We start from the raw sequence: 16,469 nt of genomic DNA on the forward strand, positions 1-16,469 counted from the left end.
CGTAAATTCACAGATAATATTCAATCATCAGCGAAAAATTTCGTTCGTGTTATTTTCTTGTAAATTTTTAACACCATAAAACCAACTAAACAAGACGGGCGCGTTATCTATTCGGCTTCAGGCAATGTTTTAAGCTACGCATGAGAAGGTATACCGACGTAATAGCTAAGTTTGGGCCTATATTTGGTATTGCGGACTGCGATGAATTACATAGTTGTAGGATAAAAAAAAAACAATATCAATTCGCAGCGAGAAAGTAATAATAAATAAGATGAAATTGTTTTTGCGGAATTCAACATAAGTTTTTAATCTGAAAACAACAAAAGCTGTTCAAGCCGAACTTGGGGAGTCTAAAAGTTGTTGACGCAAATAACAAAATATTTCTCTCGTTGATTAGTCAAAAAAACAATTATTAATTTTAAAATACGATTATAAACCGTCCGCTTTTTTTTCAAAATAAAAATTTAATAAACTTTTTACATAAATTGGTCCTAACCCGCAAAATTTATTTTTAAATTCCATTTTTTGCATATTTGAAATGTCAACAACGACATGTTTCTAAAAATGCCTTATGCCCAATTCACATCCGTTTTATTGTGTACTTAATAATCTTAAAGCCAAGATCGGATTCAAATATTTGAAAAGAAACAAACGCATAATTGATTTAAACAATGCTCTATTATCTTAAAACGCTGATTGTGTTTTTTAGCCAAAGGCGTTGAAAATATCGAATAAACGTTCGTACTTAGAAAAATGCGGGTTAACTACGTTATATACTTTGTTACATTAGACATGTTTAAAAAATGTTAAGTTCGTTTCCCTACCGCTTTACATAACATTACACGCCAACAAAGTATTTTACATTAGAGGTTTAAGGTGTACACATATAAAAAAAAATGTTAATCTTTACTTTATGGTGTAAACCAAAATCCAAGCATTACTGCCCAAAATCCAAGCATTAATGTGATAAAATAATCATGCCATAATGTTAAACCAAGCTGTAAAAAATCAGCCAAAAAAACAGTAAAATCTTAAATGTGTAAAGCAAATCAAATTTTTTCTTTTAAATTCTCTGGTAAAATTTTTACCTGTGGAACTCCCAACCACTCATCTGCTAATTTCATGGCTTCAGCTGCATTCTCCTCCGAATTATTGGGATCCCAGTCTTCCCAATCAGGACAAAGTCCTTTTATATTGAGATCAAGTGAAATGCAAGTGAATGGGTTTGTAACGGATCAAGTCAAAACATGCAAAAAATTCAAGTCCAAATTTAGTCTACGGTCAGAAAAAAGTAGCGCTTTTCAATTTTAGGAGTTAATAACTTATGTATATATACAATCCTATAAATTGCCCTTAAGAAAACGCCTAAAGGTTAGGCATAGAGTAATTTAAATTTATAGTAAAATAGTGGAGATACTACGTTAAAAAATGTAAAAGCCAAAGTGAAGTAAAGGTTTTTTCGTTTCATTTAAAAAGCAAATCATTACCTTCAAATTTGCATTTATATAACACAGTGCAACATGCAGATACCAAACACAACAACCATACAAGAAAGTAAAGCAGAAAAAAGAAGGGTAGGATACCTGTGCAACACCAAGATGGTCGTCTGCCAATGTCATTGCCTCAGTTGTGTTTTCCAACTTATTAGCTGGATCCCATTCTTGCCAACTGGGGCAAAGACCTTTAGAAAAGTTTTAAGAAAAAAGTAAGGCAAGTGAAAAAAAATATGAAAATTAAGAAAAGAAAAGTCGTTTTGTATACGAAAAAGTTATTTTGAAAATAAAAGAGTCGATTTTGAGATTTAAAGTTTTTTTTAAGATAAACGATAACCAAACTTTTAACGTTTTGTGAAAAGTATTTAAGAGACTTTGTATACAGATTCTCTATAAAAAGTAGGTGTAGAATATAAGTATACCACAATCGCATACATAATTTATTACACTCATGCCCAAATTATGTAAATTGCACGGTGTAAATACATGTTAACATTATCAATTTGCTTCACCGTTAAGTTAGCCCACAATAATGAATAAACAGAATTATAATATTTACTATAATACACAACCATTCAACCCATACTTAACAGTAATTACTATACACCCAAATAGAAGAGATTTATTTACATGCAGTCAGCACTGTAATCTACTGAAGCGAAACTAAAAAAACGATGAAAAGGAATATCGTAACTCGATATTTGGCCATCGTGAGAAAAGGGTTGACCAAATATAGAAAGGAAGTGTAAAGCAGGATAACAACTGGGCAGACTTATTGAATTACGTCAAAACTAAGACGCATGACGTCATTTGTAAGTTTTAATCGTGGCGGAAGGGAAAACAAGTTTGAAGCCGTAAAAATATAAATTAATAAAAATTTGAAAATAAAAAAAATGAATAAAAATTTTAGGTAAAGTAAACGCAACACACCAAATATGTATTAAGAAAAGGACTACCCAGTGTGTAGAAGGTTTTTTAAATGATTGTATAATGTAGAGCATATTTTACTGCTTAACTTTGAATAATATTTATTGGTACAAAATATAAATGGTGTATTTTACCTGGTGCACAATTATCGACCAGCGCGCCCAACGCTGTACCATCTTGCCAGTTCGACTTAAAATTTGTAATTGGCATTTGCGGAATCTTGTTTTGAATCCAGCCTAGCAACCGTTGTTTGGGCGTGGCCTTTGCCATCTTCTCCTCCTGGTCCTCCTCGTCCTCCCACATCGGCATCGAGATAGAGTAATGAAGGATCAACGTCCATACTAATCCCAGGATCAATTTAAGATTTCCATCCACGATTGCTTTGCTGTCTGTAATGTAATAAGGAAATATTATTTTTTTAATAAATTTAAAGCAAAATCAAATAAAAACTGGCCGCAAAAATATTAAAAGTTGAAACCAATGTTTTATTAGCAACTTTAACTTTTTCCACAAATGAGGCTTCAAAAATATTTACACCCACACAAAAAATGCAATTTTCGAAGTAAAAGACACTTAAAGTGTTGACATAACTCTATTACATTCGTATTTTTATGCATGATAATTTCTGTCGCAACTTATAGCGTGGTTACGTAATTGCCCGTGGTGTGTGTTACATTACATTGTAAATCATTTAACAAACACGCCCAAGCTACCCTAGCCCTCCCCAAGGATTAATGGTTGCCAACATTAAGTAAAAGGCTAACTTATAAGGAAACAAGGCACACGTTTATGCCTGCTGTTACAACGTCATCAATTACAACAAGTTAGCATGTCGTACATATAAGTATGCATGCAATATGGTTCAATCCTAATTCGAACTAACCATTTAATAAGTTTTTAATTCGAATGGCCTTTTTACTTTTTATTTTTAACATATCGTGAGTAAATATACCGGACGTGTATATGATCGTGTATTGCTGATGTAGGTTGTGGTTGTTCAAGTATTGCTATTCGCTACAACGAAACTGATAAATAAATATTAATTTTTATGATTTTTGTTAAAATATTTCAATTTCAAAAATGCATTTTAAAATAAAGTATTACTAACGCAGGTTAATTATTGTTTACTAAATTATTAGATAAAATTTATCAATTAATGGTGAACGTAATTAAAGTCCCAATAAAGTAAAAAAACATTTGCTAAACGTCATGATGCAAATAACTGAACACAAAATAAATGGTTTGGTTATAAGTGCAACAACTTATACAATGGCGCACAATAAATCTAAAGAATTTTTCGAATTTTTTTAAACAACGAATCTTAAAAAAGAAACTCAGCAAGTTCGCATGGCAAGTTAAAAAATCCAAAAGAGTTACTGACTGCAGGAAAAGAGATAGAAAACCTTATGGTATGTGTTTTATATTTACTAAGAGTATAATGGGTTAAAATAACAAAGTTCCCAAGCATTTAACACTGCAGATGCGCCTGAAATAATAAACAAGGCGGTAGGGAATTTGAATACTTTAAATCCTATAAATACACCATGAATTAATTTTTAACATACATCACACGTTTTACAAAATATATGATGTAATAATGATCCACATTTAATATACTTTAATCAGTTGAAGAGTCAATTAAGAGCTAGAAGGGCTTTTATGATGACATTGCGTTTGCGTTAAAGTTGGGCGGTCGTTCAAATATTGACACAAATCAAATAGACTAATAAATCAAGTTCGTAAGATAAAACAAGTCGTTTAAAATGCCGCGAAATTGCAATCTTAATTTATTTTTTCCCATTCAAATGTCTAGTAAAAGAAGCAGATATACTGGATATGAGTCCAAGTAGTAAAAGGGAATTTCATTGGGTTTTGTTTGTAAAATAACATTAGTGTCCTGTACTTAACCTTAAATGTGATACAGGTCAAAGTCAACAAATTATTTTGTCTGCAATTATATCGCGACATTGACAATTTCGTTTAAAGCTCTTCATTTAAAAAAACAATAAATCAAAGACCGTCAAGGCCGTAGGGCAGAATATTGCCGCGCAAGCTACATTACAAATCAAGTCAATTACAATGGGCCATAAACACACGACAAGCGCTGTGTAATAATTTACCATATTTTAGATTTAAAGTAAAAAAAAACATCACGTTGAACTTTAAGTATAATAACTTTAAAATTAGGGCTTTACTGTTTTTTAAGCGAGCCTATAAAGGTAATAAAATAGTAAAATATCTGTTAACAGTGAACTACAAGGGCACGCTAACGCAATAGACAACAACCAATAATTGAAAAATCAATATTTAAATAGAGCACAGACACAATTACATCCTTGCTATAAAATGTTTTTACGGTGCATGTCTTCGTCTGAACCTACCGCACAATAGAATAGAAGAGTCTAAAAACGGCCGCCTAACCAAGTTGAGTAAAAACTTTAAAATCAACACAAAAACTATTCTCTTTTAACGACGTTAATGACACTTGAAGCGACACTAAAACGGGAAAAGTTAATACTGGGAAAATAGGCTAAAACAAGTGTGTGTGATATATTGGTAGTATTTCGTTAATCTTAACAACTTAGCAGTTACCAAAACGTGTGTAAGTCTCTAAAAACCAACATTATATATTTAAATACTATGTACCAGTTAAATATTATGTATATAAATGTTGCATCAGAAAAATATGTGTGTTTTTAAATATATATCACAACTTATTAACCGAATCAACACGTTAATGTAAGAAAATTGCCTTTACTTCATTTATGGCAAGCATCTGGTTGTTTGCAATATTGTAAGCATAGCCAGGGGCAAAAGGGAAGTACATCATGAAATGAATGCATTTCCTTTGCTTTGCATTGAAGCTAGGTTAAAAATCTTGAATGGGCGGATACCTTGACGGGCTGATATATTTATACAGACATGTCAACGTCATTTAACTTATTCCAAATTTTTCTTAAACTTATGGTATCACGTAAATTGCGAACTCTCAGCACTAACTAAGCTTTTAAATGATTAATTGTACAATCAGCGTTTTAACACAGATTAAGCCAACGAGGCGTTACGCTATGCACGTGGACAACGACAATAGAAAAAACAACAAAGTTTAAATCTATTAATTCGTGTTTAAAGTTAACTTGCAAGAGCACGATTGTAAGTAACTTGCTATGTAAACATGCACGGTAGCGGTAGTAACTATAACCTGGCGGGCGTGGTTACCAAAAATTACAAGTTTTAACTAAAAATAACTTACCAATGCTGACCAATTTAATGTGCTCTCGTTCTAAAAACTTGAGGGCAACAGACACATTTTCCAACTTCATTTGCCTAAAATTTGGTCTCTTGTTGTGCTTTCCCATTTTCTTTTGCGACAAAACTTCCAATAGTGAAATCAGTCGCAACCCGTCGGATAAATCCGTTTCCAAGTTTGCCAGTCGCTTGTTGATACATTTCAAATGCTCGTTGCACCATCTTGTAAAAGTATTTTTCTGAATTTGCTTCCAAGGAGCATCTTGTGCCAGCTCTCTCTCGGTTGCCGGCATGTCTTCTTCGTTGTAGTCACCACCAGAAACGTACACATCAGTTGTGTTATCCATTCTGCTCTAGCGTGCTTTTATATAAGAGAAAAAGGACGTTCGGGTTCGTTGCGCCTAATTGTGTGTGCGTGCCTCTCTCGAATTTTAAGACAGTTTAATGAATTAAGCCGGGTACAGTTTTCGCTTTATTTGCCGTAAATTGTCTTTAAATTTAATCAAGAATAAAACTTTTATCAAGTTTCTAGGCTTATATATGTAATAGTAAACAGTTGCTGAAAAAAAAGATATATATTGATCAAATTAAGTTTATAATTATGTTTCGTTTTCCGTTTAAAAAACTACAAAATATCCTGTTTCCCTAAGTTAGTAAATTATATCTAGATTATTAAATGTTTATATCTGACGTCAACTAGTAACTTTTGACGTTTCGGCGCTTTTATATTAGTTAAATATAAACAATAAGATTTTCCGACCTAAACTAAAAATAAACTTGTAAACTAAATACTAAAAAAATCGTAAGGGTTTTTCTAAAAGAAACGAATACACATTTTTTAACGCATTTTGATTAAACTATTATTATACATGCTAGTAAATAATCTTTTATTATCCAGGAATAAATTTAATTAACTATAAAAACAGCTTATGATTTACTGATTTTATATTGCGATGACTAGTTTATAAAAAAATTATTTTAAAGAATTTCGAAAATTTGGATAGTAAAAAAATTGCAACAATTTAGAATCTACTAAAACTTTGTAATTGCAAATAAAATCTGTGGAATTTTATTTAATTTAAACAATTATAAAGCCACTCATATGTAAATTAAAACAGAATTTACTTGTTTTTTTTTGCGCGTATCGTTAGCCCCCTCTAACGGATAGTATATTTACAAAATAAAATATATCAAAACAAATTTAAAACAATTCAAAAACAAGTTTTTTTTATAAAAAAAATTTAAACCCTCTTTTTTAAATAAAATCAAGTCAATTTCACCAAACGTTTACTTTATTTGTTAATAATATTGCAACATTTTATCTATCACAAATATATTATTTTTTTGAGATTTATTAATTTAAATGAAAAACTTTAATTAAATTCTAAAAATATAAAAATAATTGTGTTCTTGCGTTTACAATATCAAAGCGACTTAAAAAAATGCAAAACCTTAAAAAATAATTTTTAAAACATATTCTCGCATGACCTTATTTTACCCACTGTCTAATAGTGTTCATAACACTTTTTACTCCCCAATTAGAAAACAGAGTTTTATAACATAGCACCTTATTAAAACTTATTTTTTTAATAAAGCATTGCCATATCACATTACATAACGACGAAAAATTATCAAAATTTAGATTTTTTTTATTTGAAATACTAAACACACCACTTTTTATAATTTTCTGCCGTTGACCATTAATTTTCTTATTATACACTTTGTATCATATTTTTCTTGACGTAACTTTTTTACAGCTTTTAAAGCCAAGACAATTTTATACAAGTTTAGAGATCGCTATTTCAATGAATTCGATTGATATGACGTATATACACACGTGACATAAATCCGGAAGCGACTGCTACACCTTTAATATTCCAAAGTGAAGTACAAAATATCTTTATATGTCCATTAAAATATCGCATATCCTACCTTATTTAACACTCACTAACAGATTGTAATACAAATTGACATTAGATATGACCTATAATGCAATAAGGCTTAAAGATCACACAAAACAGTATATACAATTACTATTTACAAAATTTAAAAAGTGAAACATTTACGATCACAATACTATTTTAATAAAGCAGTTATGACATAATGTAAAACTTACATTGCTATTGTTTTACTGGTCTATGTCTGTAAAGCCTATATATCTAACTCTGAAACATAATACAGAACTTCCACATAATTTATAGCCATTTCCTTTGCCAAACGAAGTGTCACTATATAAATATAACAATCACAATACCCTTGATTTAATCAGTATATAGACTAACGAAAACTTTTCTCACCCGCATACCATTCCCTGTAGACTATATGCTAAGTGACTACAAAATTCAAACAGACATTGGATAAGTGAGCTAGCTTACGTAAGAGGCTTCGAGATAAAACTGGCGTATCCACCCGGTACACTGATGCAAGTCATACGCGGGAATTGACTCGCGGCTGTTCTTCAATAGGAGTGAAACAGCTGCATGCTTGCTTTGAACGCCCGGCATATTTTTGGCGAATTTACAAATAACGACTGTAAAGTAGGGTGCGATTGGATTTTTTGCCTTCATGGTTGTATTTATAGTACAATTTAACTTATATGCAAATAGCAACTGTTTTTTTTTATTATTTTAGAGCCATGCCTATAAACATTGCTATCATATAAATGTATTAAAAACTCCAATTCTTAAGGGAATATAACTAATCAATTACTTCTCACTAATATTTAAACTATAACTAGATTTACTTCGTACTAACAATAAACTTAATCCTAAGCATTAACTCATAAACTAGGTCTATTTTAATTAAAAAATTTCAAACTAAAACAACTTTAACAGCTCCTACTTTTAAGTACTAAAATTTATATCATCTCTTCACCCTACCAGACTTTCAAAACCACGAAGAGCTAAAATGTCGTCACGGACTAAAATGTGCATCATATCATCTAATTGTTGACGGCTAAAACACTGACGTAATAACTTAAAGTATATTTGTTGTGAACAGCATCGTTTTATGTTTTTCCCGTGGCGTTGAAATGTACGAATATAGAAATGACCAAGCTTCCAATTTCAATACTGTGTCATATAAAAAGCAGGCCTATACATCACTCTGGAATATTCTTTTACTTTGCTATCAGTTGTTTACAAACTTTTTACCGCAATATACGTAGATAATTAACAGAAGAACTACAGTTGATATTTTTAACTACCTTTTACTAACTTTTAAACTAAAAATGTCGGTAAGAAAAATAACGTTTTAATCTGAACAACTGCCTCTGTTCTAAACTGTCGACCTTTTTACACAAGCTAAGCTACAAGCAAACATTCGTAAAACATGACCAGTCAATTGAATCAAACACTTTTAGAGTCGAACCTTTACAATTAACCAAGTGAAGTTTGTTGTTATTTAAGTCGAGGTGAATTTAACTTCACTTAGCTAATGACCCGCAGTCGGTATGCTGTAACAACCAATAGGTCGTGGTTTACCGAAATAATAAACAATACTGCTTTGAACAAAATACCAGGTAGTTAACAACTCGTTTGATATACCCAATTATTTTATTAACTTTTTAAATAAAAAATTTTGTAATGTTACTGCACTTATCTACTAATATGGATATCTAGTCCTACAATAAAAACTAACTATCCAGGCTTTGGCTACTTATGTTTTTATTTAACAAAAAACAATAAATATGTTTTATGCTTACAATAAATCATTATCAAGTAAATGCAATAAAAGAAGAACAATAGTTTATCCAACATGGAAAATCGTTGCTAATCCCTGTTTTACAACCTTCTTTTAATTAAAACTTTTAAATCCGATATAGTTATATTATTAGTTCAATTAACAACAAATAATTAAATAACGACAATGTACTGGCCTATACATCCAAAATCAAAAATTTTTTTTTAGCAATTTTCGTTTATTTTTAGATTTAAATGTATGTAATATTTATATGGTATGCACTTGTTCCTTTTTATTCTGCTATAAGGCTATATAATTCTACGCCCTTAGTCATTTAAAAATGAGAATTTCTCTAAAAGACAAACATTTACTTTTCTATCAATTTCAATGAAATTATTTTTTTCAATGAAATGCAAATAAAAATCTAAAGTAAAGATGCCGCCGAAATATTTCAACTTAAGAGCTATAAAAACAACAATAAAATTTTTAGTAAATATTGTAATAGCTATAATAAAACACATTTTAGAATTTGCATTCCTTTAAGTAAACTAATATGTTATGCCCCACAAGTTGCCCACAATAGTATGTAAAAAATACAAACTTTTTGCATTTACATATTTTCATTTAAAATAAATAAAAAATATAATCTTTACTAAAATAACTTTTAAGGCATAAATATAAAATAATAATTTCTCATAAATTACTTTTAAAAAATTATGATATCTATATTAATTGGTGTAAACTTAGGGTGTCGCTGTTCTTGGTGTTGTTGTCAATGGCAACATGGTCGTAGCATTCTAAAAATTTGTTTTTATTTTTTGTACTATTAAAATGGCGCCTGGACGTAAACCATTTCCTTTTCCCCAACTTCAAAATGATGATGACTTTGTGGGGTCTAGAGGCACTCAGGTAATTTGTTAAATCAATACTACAAAGCTATAACTATCTTAACATAGTCACTTTAGAGTAAGTATCTGCTTTAAAGATTACATGTTATTTTGCAGTTTAGATTTGTACACTATTTATTAAAGCAGTTTAGATTTGTACAGTATTTATTTTCAGAGGTAATATTGGTATGTTTTCCGTTTGTATATTTTTATTAAAACATTACGTGACTCAAAAACATGTTAATTAAAATATTTAATAACAAATTAGAAAAACCCTTACAAAAAAACTACAAGTCAATCTCAAGAACAAGATCCATGGCACAGACTAAACCGAACCCCAACTCTTGCAAGTGCACGAAGGGAAATTTATCATTTTGACCCCCAGGCTCCAGATGACAGCCTTGACTTTGTAATTAAATCAAAGTATGATCATCACAATAAGTTTTTAAGTGGAAACAATGACACTCTGATACAAAAGGAAACAGCAACCGACGATCATGGGTAGAGTATTTTAATTTAAAAAAATAATTTATTTTGTTGCATAACTTTATTAGCTTTGCTTAAATTAAAACTATTACCAACAAATATGAAGGCAAATTGGCCCTTTTTATTATAAACCTGAAAAAAAATACTTAAACTGTAACAGCAGTGAAGTTGTATCTTACTAAATTTGACATTTGTATACAGGAGAATTCTAAAGAATCGAATAAAAGAAGTTCCTCGGGAATTTGATCCTATGTACCCTCCTCTTAAGGAAGCTGAATCAAATAAGAAGGAGAGTCCAAACAGCATTGAAGGAGCAATACGTCAGTTTGTTTTATGTTGATTCAACCTTGATATGCATTAGTTAATTTCATCTATTATCAAACTTAATAATAAATGGCAGTGTTTTTAGTAAGATAAAACACTTGGCTTTGCAAAAAAAGGGGCCTGGGTTTGATCCCAACTGCTTCCATGCTTTAATCTTTAGTATGTACTGCTGTCTAGCAAAAAAACACTTAGCCGATTATTTATTTGCAATATGAGATTGGGTAACAAACAAACGGTATTCTCTGTTTTTGCGTATAGTTTCACATTCCAGATAAATATGAAAATATCCAGACTTTAATAAATAAGGTATTTCAAAACATTTAACAAACAAGCACCATTACTTTTCCTTACAGAAAGTCACCACAGTGCTGCAACTAACCGAGGGTATTCAAGAAGGCATGATGGTGGATTTTACTCCATTTAAATTTTTTTTTTGATTTTGTATTAAATATCAAGATTTGTTTTAAAAATTTAATGTTGCTTGTTAATGTGATTACCTTTAATAATATTGTGTTAAATATTGCTTTGCAAATTATTAAACAATAGTGTTTAAATAGAACAATTACCTTGAAATTTAATTAAATGTGTTATGCGCTTTGCAAAATAATTTTTATTTTAAATGTTTGTATTTATTATTCACAATAAAAGATCTGCTAGATCTTTAAATAGTATATTGCAAATAAATAGCAAACCTGTAATATCTAGTTCTAGAAAATAATAAAATACTAAGATTACCAAACTGAGTTTTTCTTTGTCTGATAGGTTTTAAGTTAACAAAATGAAATTGTGGCTTAAGTTGGGGGCAGATAATTTCTAAAAGCACCAGTTAATAAAAGAACAAATAAACTAAAAAAGAAATGTTCATATAGAAATTTTATTCGTATATATTTTGGCACTAATTAAAAAATAACCTCTAAGCTAATGATACTTTATAAACAATAAAAAATCAACTTACTAGGTATAAAAAATGTTTAGGTAAATTTAATTGTTGAAAACTAATAAAAAATGTGCACAAAAATTTGTTATAAAAATGTTTTGATCTTGAACACTTTGTTTCACATATTTCAAAAAAAGTAAAAAACTTTATATTGTTAATCAATAAATTTAGTATATGTAGCTAAAATTTTGGCAGTAAAAATTGACCCAAGATATTATAATTAGAATATTACATAAGTCAGTTAATTTTTATAAACAAATTGCCTACAAAAATTTAGTCCACGAGAAACCTAGGCAGAAAAAAAAAATTTAAATTTAAAAATTTGGCACAATGTAAAATAAACCACAGTAAACACTAAGCAAGATACCTAAGAAATTTAAGTAGGTAGGTAAAAGAATCACAGTTAAGCAATTAGGTAAAATATTGTGCAAAAATGGAACTTTTATCAAAATATTGTGCTTTAAGAATAGGAAGTAACATATAGGGTTTAATCACAATCTATCTAAAAATAAACACCAAAGATAAAATGCAAAACGAACAGCTCTTTAAAAATTTAAACAGCCTTAAGCATTAACTCGATCTAGTTGTATAACTGTCTCATGTTCATCAAGTGAAGGATATATTTCAGTTAACAAAGCGGCTGCTATCTTGTTTTTAAGCCTTCCTGAAGCCTGAGTAAACAGTAATAAATACAAAATATCATCATATTAAATCTTACTATTTTGGTATAATAAGACTTAGCCCATGCTTTAAATTTTTAACACTCTTTATTATTTTCCTTATACATAAAGTCAAAAATTAAAACAAAGTAGTAACTTACAGTTTGTGGTCTTTTTCTAGGTAAGGGTGTCTCACCACGACAATAGGACGCAGGGACAGAACTCATAGGTCTGACCCTAGGTCGAGGAGTTGTGGGTGATGTTAAAAAAGAAGACTGAGGTCGACTTCGATGGCTAACTGCTGATTTCACTATACCTGCAATAAAATTTTCAAAAAAAATTATTAAAAATAAATTTGGTTAACCCTTTTTTCATAATTATTTATCCTCGATATGGGAAGGTCAACTTCACGACCTAAACATAGGTAAATATCAGTTACCCTTAACCTGTCTGAAGTTGCCCGTGGCAGTTTGAGATATTATTGATTATAATGGCCTTATAATTTAGCTGCTGACTAAGTCCTGGCTTAGCAGGAGTTCATACCGTATATAGCGCCTAATCTGTTTCTATTGCTGAATTGTAACACACATATTTCAAAAATAGTTTTTTTGCAACAAACTAGATGTGACACTGGTTATATAATTAAATGGTATTAAAAACAGTGGCGGCTCGTGGGCAAAATGACAGGGGGGGCTAATTTTAGAAGGTCACAGCACGACTAGGGGGGTCCAAATTTTTTTGATATTGATGGCCGTAAATCGGCTATTTTAGATACAAAACGATCTTTTTTTATATTACTTAAGAAGATAAAATTTTTATTTTATCTGATAATGGGAACAATTTTAAGGTGTGCCTTTAAAGCTATTAGTAACTGGGGTGTAGGGCATACAACATTTTTAATAACATTTTTTAAATAAACACAATTGTATTTTATTTTTTAATTAACTACTAATGTAGCCTATATCTTGCATAAAATAAAAATGTTTTTTTTTGTTATTTTTTATTTTTTTCGGCGTCTTCCTTCTAAAAAAAATTTCAAATTCAATAAAAAGCAGTACAGTACATAATACATTTCTTTCATTAATGGTTAGCAAACTGGATTAAAATTTAGTTGACCACTAATAACCATTTTTTAGACATAAAAAGCAGTAAAAATACTTTAAGTTAATTAAAACATAAAATCAGCAACATATTTATTTGAGACATTAATGTAATTAGATAGTTTGTGCGAAAAATAATGATATAATTTAAAAAAATTAAAATTACATATCAACAAAAAATCAATATATATAAAACGAACTAATGAAAAAAATTAAAACTTTGATCACCTTTTTCTTTAACTCTTCAGCACTTCTTAAAAGCAACATTACAAATAATTAGTTATATATAATAAGTAAACGAAACAAACTATGAAGGGATATTGAACTATTTACCTCTCCTGCTCCCTTCTTTCCTCCCTCTCTACTCTCCTCCTCTTTAACTCCACTTTTCTTTTTTAATAAATATTTTTATCAAATTATTTTTAATAAGCTGGTGAAAAATCTTTTAGCTTCGTTAAAGCTAAACTTCTAGATTTTATAATATAAAACCTAAATTCTCATTTAATGATATAATACTAAACTATAAATTCTAAAAAAATAACGCTAAACTTTCAACCCAATAAAAAAACTAAACTTTCTAATTGTAAACTTGTTAATTTAGACCTAAGTTACCTCTCCTCCTCACTTTCTTCTTCTTCTTTCCTTTTCATGTTTTCTTCTCTAAAATTTTTTTATTTAATTGTTAAATTAATGAAATATTTAAATATAATATTTGCAGTTACCCTAATTTTTTCATCTTCTCTCCTCTTTCCTTCCACCCACCCGACCTTCTTCCTCTTTTACCCCAGCCCTTATCCTCCCATTCCCCCTCCTCTCCTCGCCAAACCCATTTTCCTCTTCCTCCACCACGACCCCTTCCTCCGCCCCGACCCCTTCTTCCACCACCTTGACCACTATAATTTTTGTAATTTGATTTTAAAAAATGTGTAAAGTAAATAAATTGACTATTCCTTTTTTTAATAAGGTATTTTAACAAGCTATATAAAATATTAAAATTTGTTTCTTACCTCCATTCCCCTCCCCCATATTGGTTGAAAGTAAAATTCATAATCTTTTTATTTTTTTTTAAACCTTTTAATTCTTTTCAACCTAAAAATAAATTCCAGTTAATTTATTTTAAATTTTTATAATTGCTTTTATATATGCACATAAATTTTTAAATATATCCAATTTGCTGCATGTATCCATTGGTTTTTTTTCCGAACAAATGGTTTTTACACAATCAACCTTTACTGGAGAAACATAATCAACTTTTTCCAGTATAACTCAACACATCAACAGTGGAGGGCAGGCACAATCGATTATTTTCCAGGAAAACTCAACACATCAACAGTGGAGGGCAGGCATAATCGATTATTTTCCAGGAAAACTCAACACATCAACAGTGGAGGGCAGGCATAATCGATTATTTTCCAGGAAAACTCAACACATCAACAGTGGAGGGCAGGCATAATCGATTATTTTTCAGGAAAACTCAACACATCAACAGTGGAGGGCAGGCATAATCGATTATTTTCCAGGAAAACTCAACACATCAACAGTGGAGGGTCGGCATAATCGATTATTTTCCAGGAAAACTCAACACATCAACAGTGGAGGGTCGGCATAATCCTTATCTAAGAAAACATCAACATTACAACACTCATCATCAAAAACACTTTATTTATAATTTAAAAAAGTTCTTCTAATTTTCAACTTGGAAAACAATTCTATGACATTTTTATTAAAATCAGGTGTGGCTGAAATGACATCTTTGTGAATGGATAAGACTGCTAAAGCATTTAACCTATCTTGGCTCATGGTGTTTCTTGAAAATGTTTTAATTCGTTTTAAAGTACTAAAACACCTCTCAGATTCTGCAGTTGCAATTGGAGTAGTTAAAACTATTCCTATAACCTTACTAACTTCAGAAAAAGTATTCAAAAGTGAACCTTTTATCAGAAATGAATTCAAACCCACAACTGATTTAATGTTTTCAAAGCTGTTGTTAGTGTACAACACTTTAAGTTCGTTGGCCAGCTTTAAACTATCTATCATGGGGTAACCCAGTACCAACTGTTTAACCAAGTTAACTGGAAATATGTTTTTAAACCTTTCAAACAAACATGGATTAACTAATGAGAACGACTCAAATTGTTTTATGTTGCTAAATCGATTAATAATTTCAACAATTATTATATCACAGGCTTCTTTTGCATTTGCGCACAGCAATCTTGAAGAAGTAGCAACCCTTTGGCGTTTTGACAACTCTGGACAAAATTCCATACTAGGTTCCACAAGTTTTCCACGAATATCATTAATAACCTTCTGAAATGAATCAATAGCAAAGGCAACAGTCACCCCAGTCGATTCTCTTGACTGCAGAATATTATACAATATATCTGTATGGTGAAAGACATCATTGAAAAACTTCAAAAAGTAAAGAAATGTTGTATCTTTTAAAAGTTGTGTCGATCCAATACATCCTTGTGTTGAAGTTATGTCCCAGTGTGTTTCATTAAGAATCTTTTCAAAAGTTGCTAAAAGATTCTCCTTATTATTTAAAACACTTTGGACAGCTCGAGATTGAAAATTCCATCTTGTTTCACATGGTCTTGGAAGTCGTTTTTCACAAACTGATCGTAACACATCTGAACGTTTCGGAGACAAAAAGGTAGAGAATCCAGACAAGTTGGCAAAAAACAACTTAATGCTTTTAATACTTTGACATGCATGCTTTAGTATCA

General features: G+C 30.2%; 3 protein-coding genes across 14 annotated transcripts in view; 1 reads left to right on the top strand and 2 right to left on the bottom strand.

The window, feature by feature from the left end:
- LOC145760336 (filamin-C-like) overlaps nucleotides 1-6,223 on the bottom strand; it is a 29,938-nt gene extending 23,715 nt beyond the window's left edge. For 9 of the 10 annotated variants that reach the window (XM_082574274.1, XM_082574226.1, XM_082574240.1 and 6 more), the window contains exons 1-3: nucleotides 5,674-6,223; nucleotides 2,555-2,809; nucleotides 1,089-1,186 (exon numbers count right to left, since the gene is read on the bottom strand). In XM_082574274.1, the coding sequence (XP_082430400.1) occupies nucleotides 1,089-1,186; nucleotides 2,555-2,809; nucleotides 5,674-6,016 (696 nt within the window). In that variant the 5' untranslated portion in view covers nucleotides 6,017-6,223. Of the gene's footprint in view, nucleotides 1-1,088; nucleotides 1,187-1,583; nucleotides 1,682-2,554; nucleotides 2,810-5,673 lie in introns of all 10 variants that reach the window. The other variant, XM_082574211.1, reaches the window with a different exon arrangement.
- Nucleotides 6,224-10,125: 3,902 nt separating this feature from the next.
- Nucleotides 10,126-11,772, top strand: LOC145757276 (cilia- and flagella-associated protein 276-like). The gene is made up of 4 exons (XM_082572428.1): nucleotides 10,126-10,259; nucleotides 10,506-10,738; nucleotides 10,925-11,043; nucleotides 11,401-11,772. The coding sequence occupies exons 1-4, from the start codon at nucleotides 10,182-10,184 to the stop codon at nucleotides 11,469-11,471; spliced, it is 501 nt and encodes a 166-aa protein (XP_082428554.1). The 5' UTR covers nucleotides 10,126-10,181; the 3' UTR covers nucleotides 11,472-11,772.
- A 234-nt stretch (nucleotides 11,773-12,006) lies between these two features.
- LOC145760398 (uncharacterized) overlaps nucleotides 12,007-16,469 on the bottom strand; it is a 33,476-nt gene continuing 29,013 nt past the window's right edge. The window contains exons 46-47 of one of the 3 annotated variants that reach the window (XM_082574285.1): nucleotides 12,805-12,959; nucleotides 12,007-12,655 (exon numbers count right to left, since the gene is read on the bottom strand). In XM_082574285.1, coding sequence (XP_082430411.1) covers nucleotides 12,548-12,655; nucleotides 12,805-12,959 — 263 coding nt within the window. In that variant the 3' untranslated portion in view covers nucleotides 12,007-12,547. Of the gene's footprint in view, nucleotides 12,656-12,804; nucleotides 12,960-14,773; nucleotides 14,833-15,009; nucleotides 15,360-16,469 lie in introns of those variants that run through there. The other 2 variants (XM_082574300.1, XM_082574293.1) reach the window with 2 other exon arrangements.

This window comes from Corella eumyota, chromosome 1 (genome assembly GCF_963082875.1).
Source record: "Corella eumyota chromosome 1, kaCorEumy4.1, whole genome shotgun sequence".
Lineage (NCBI taxonomy): Eukaryota > Metazoa > Chordata > Ascidiacea > Phlebobranchia > Corellidae > Corella > Corella eumyota.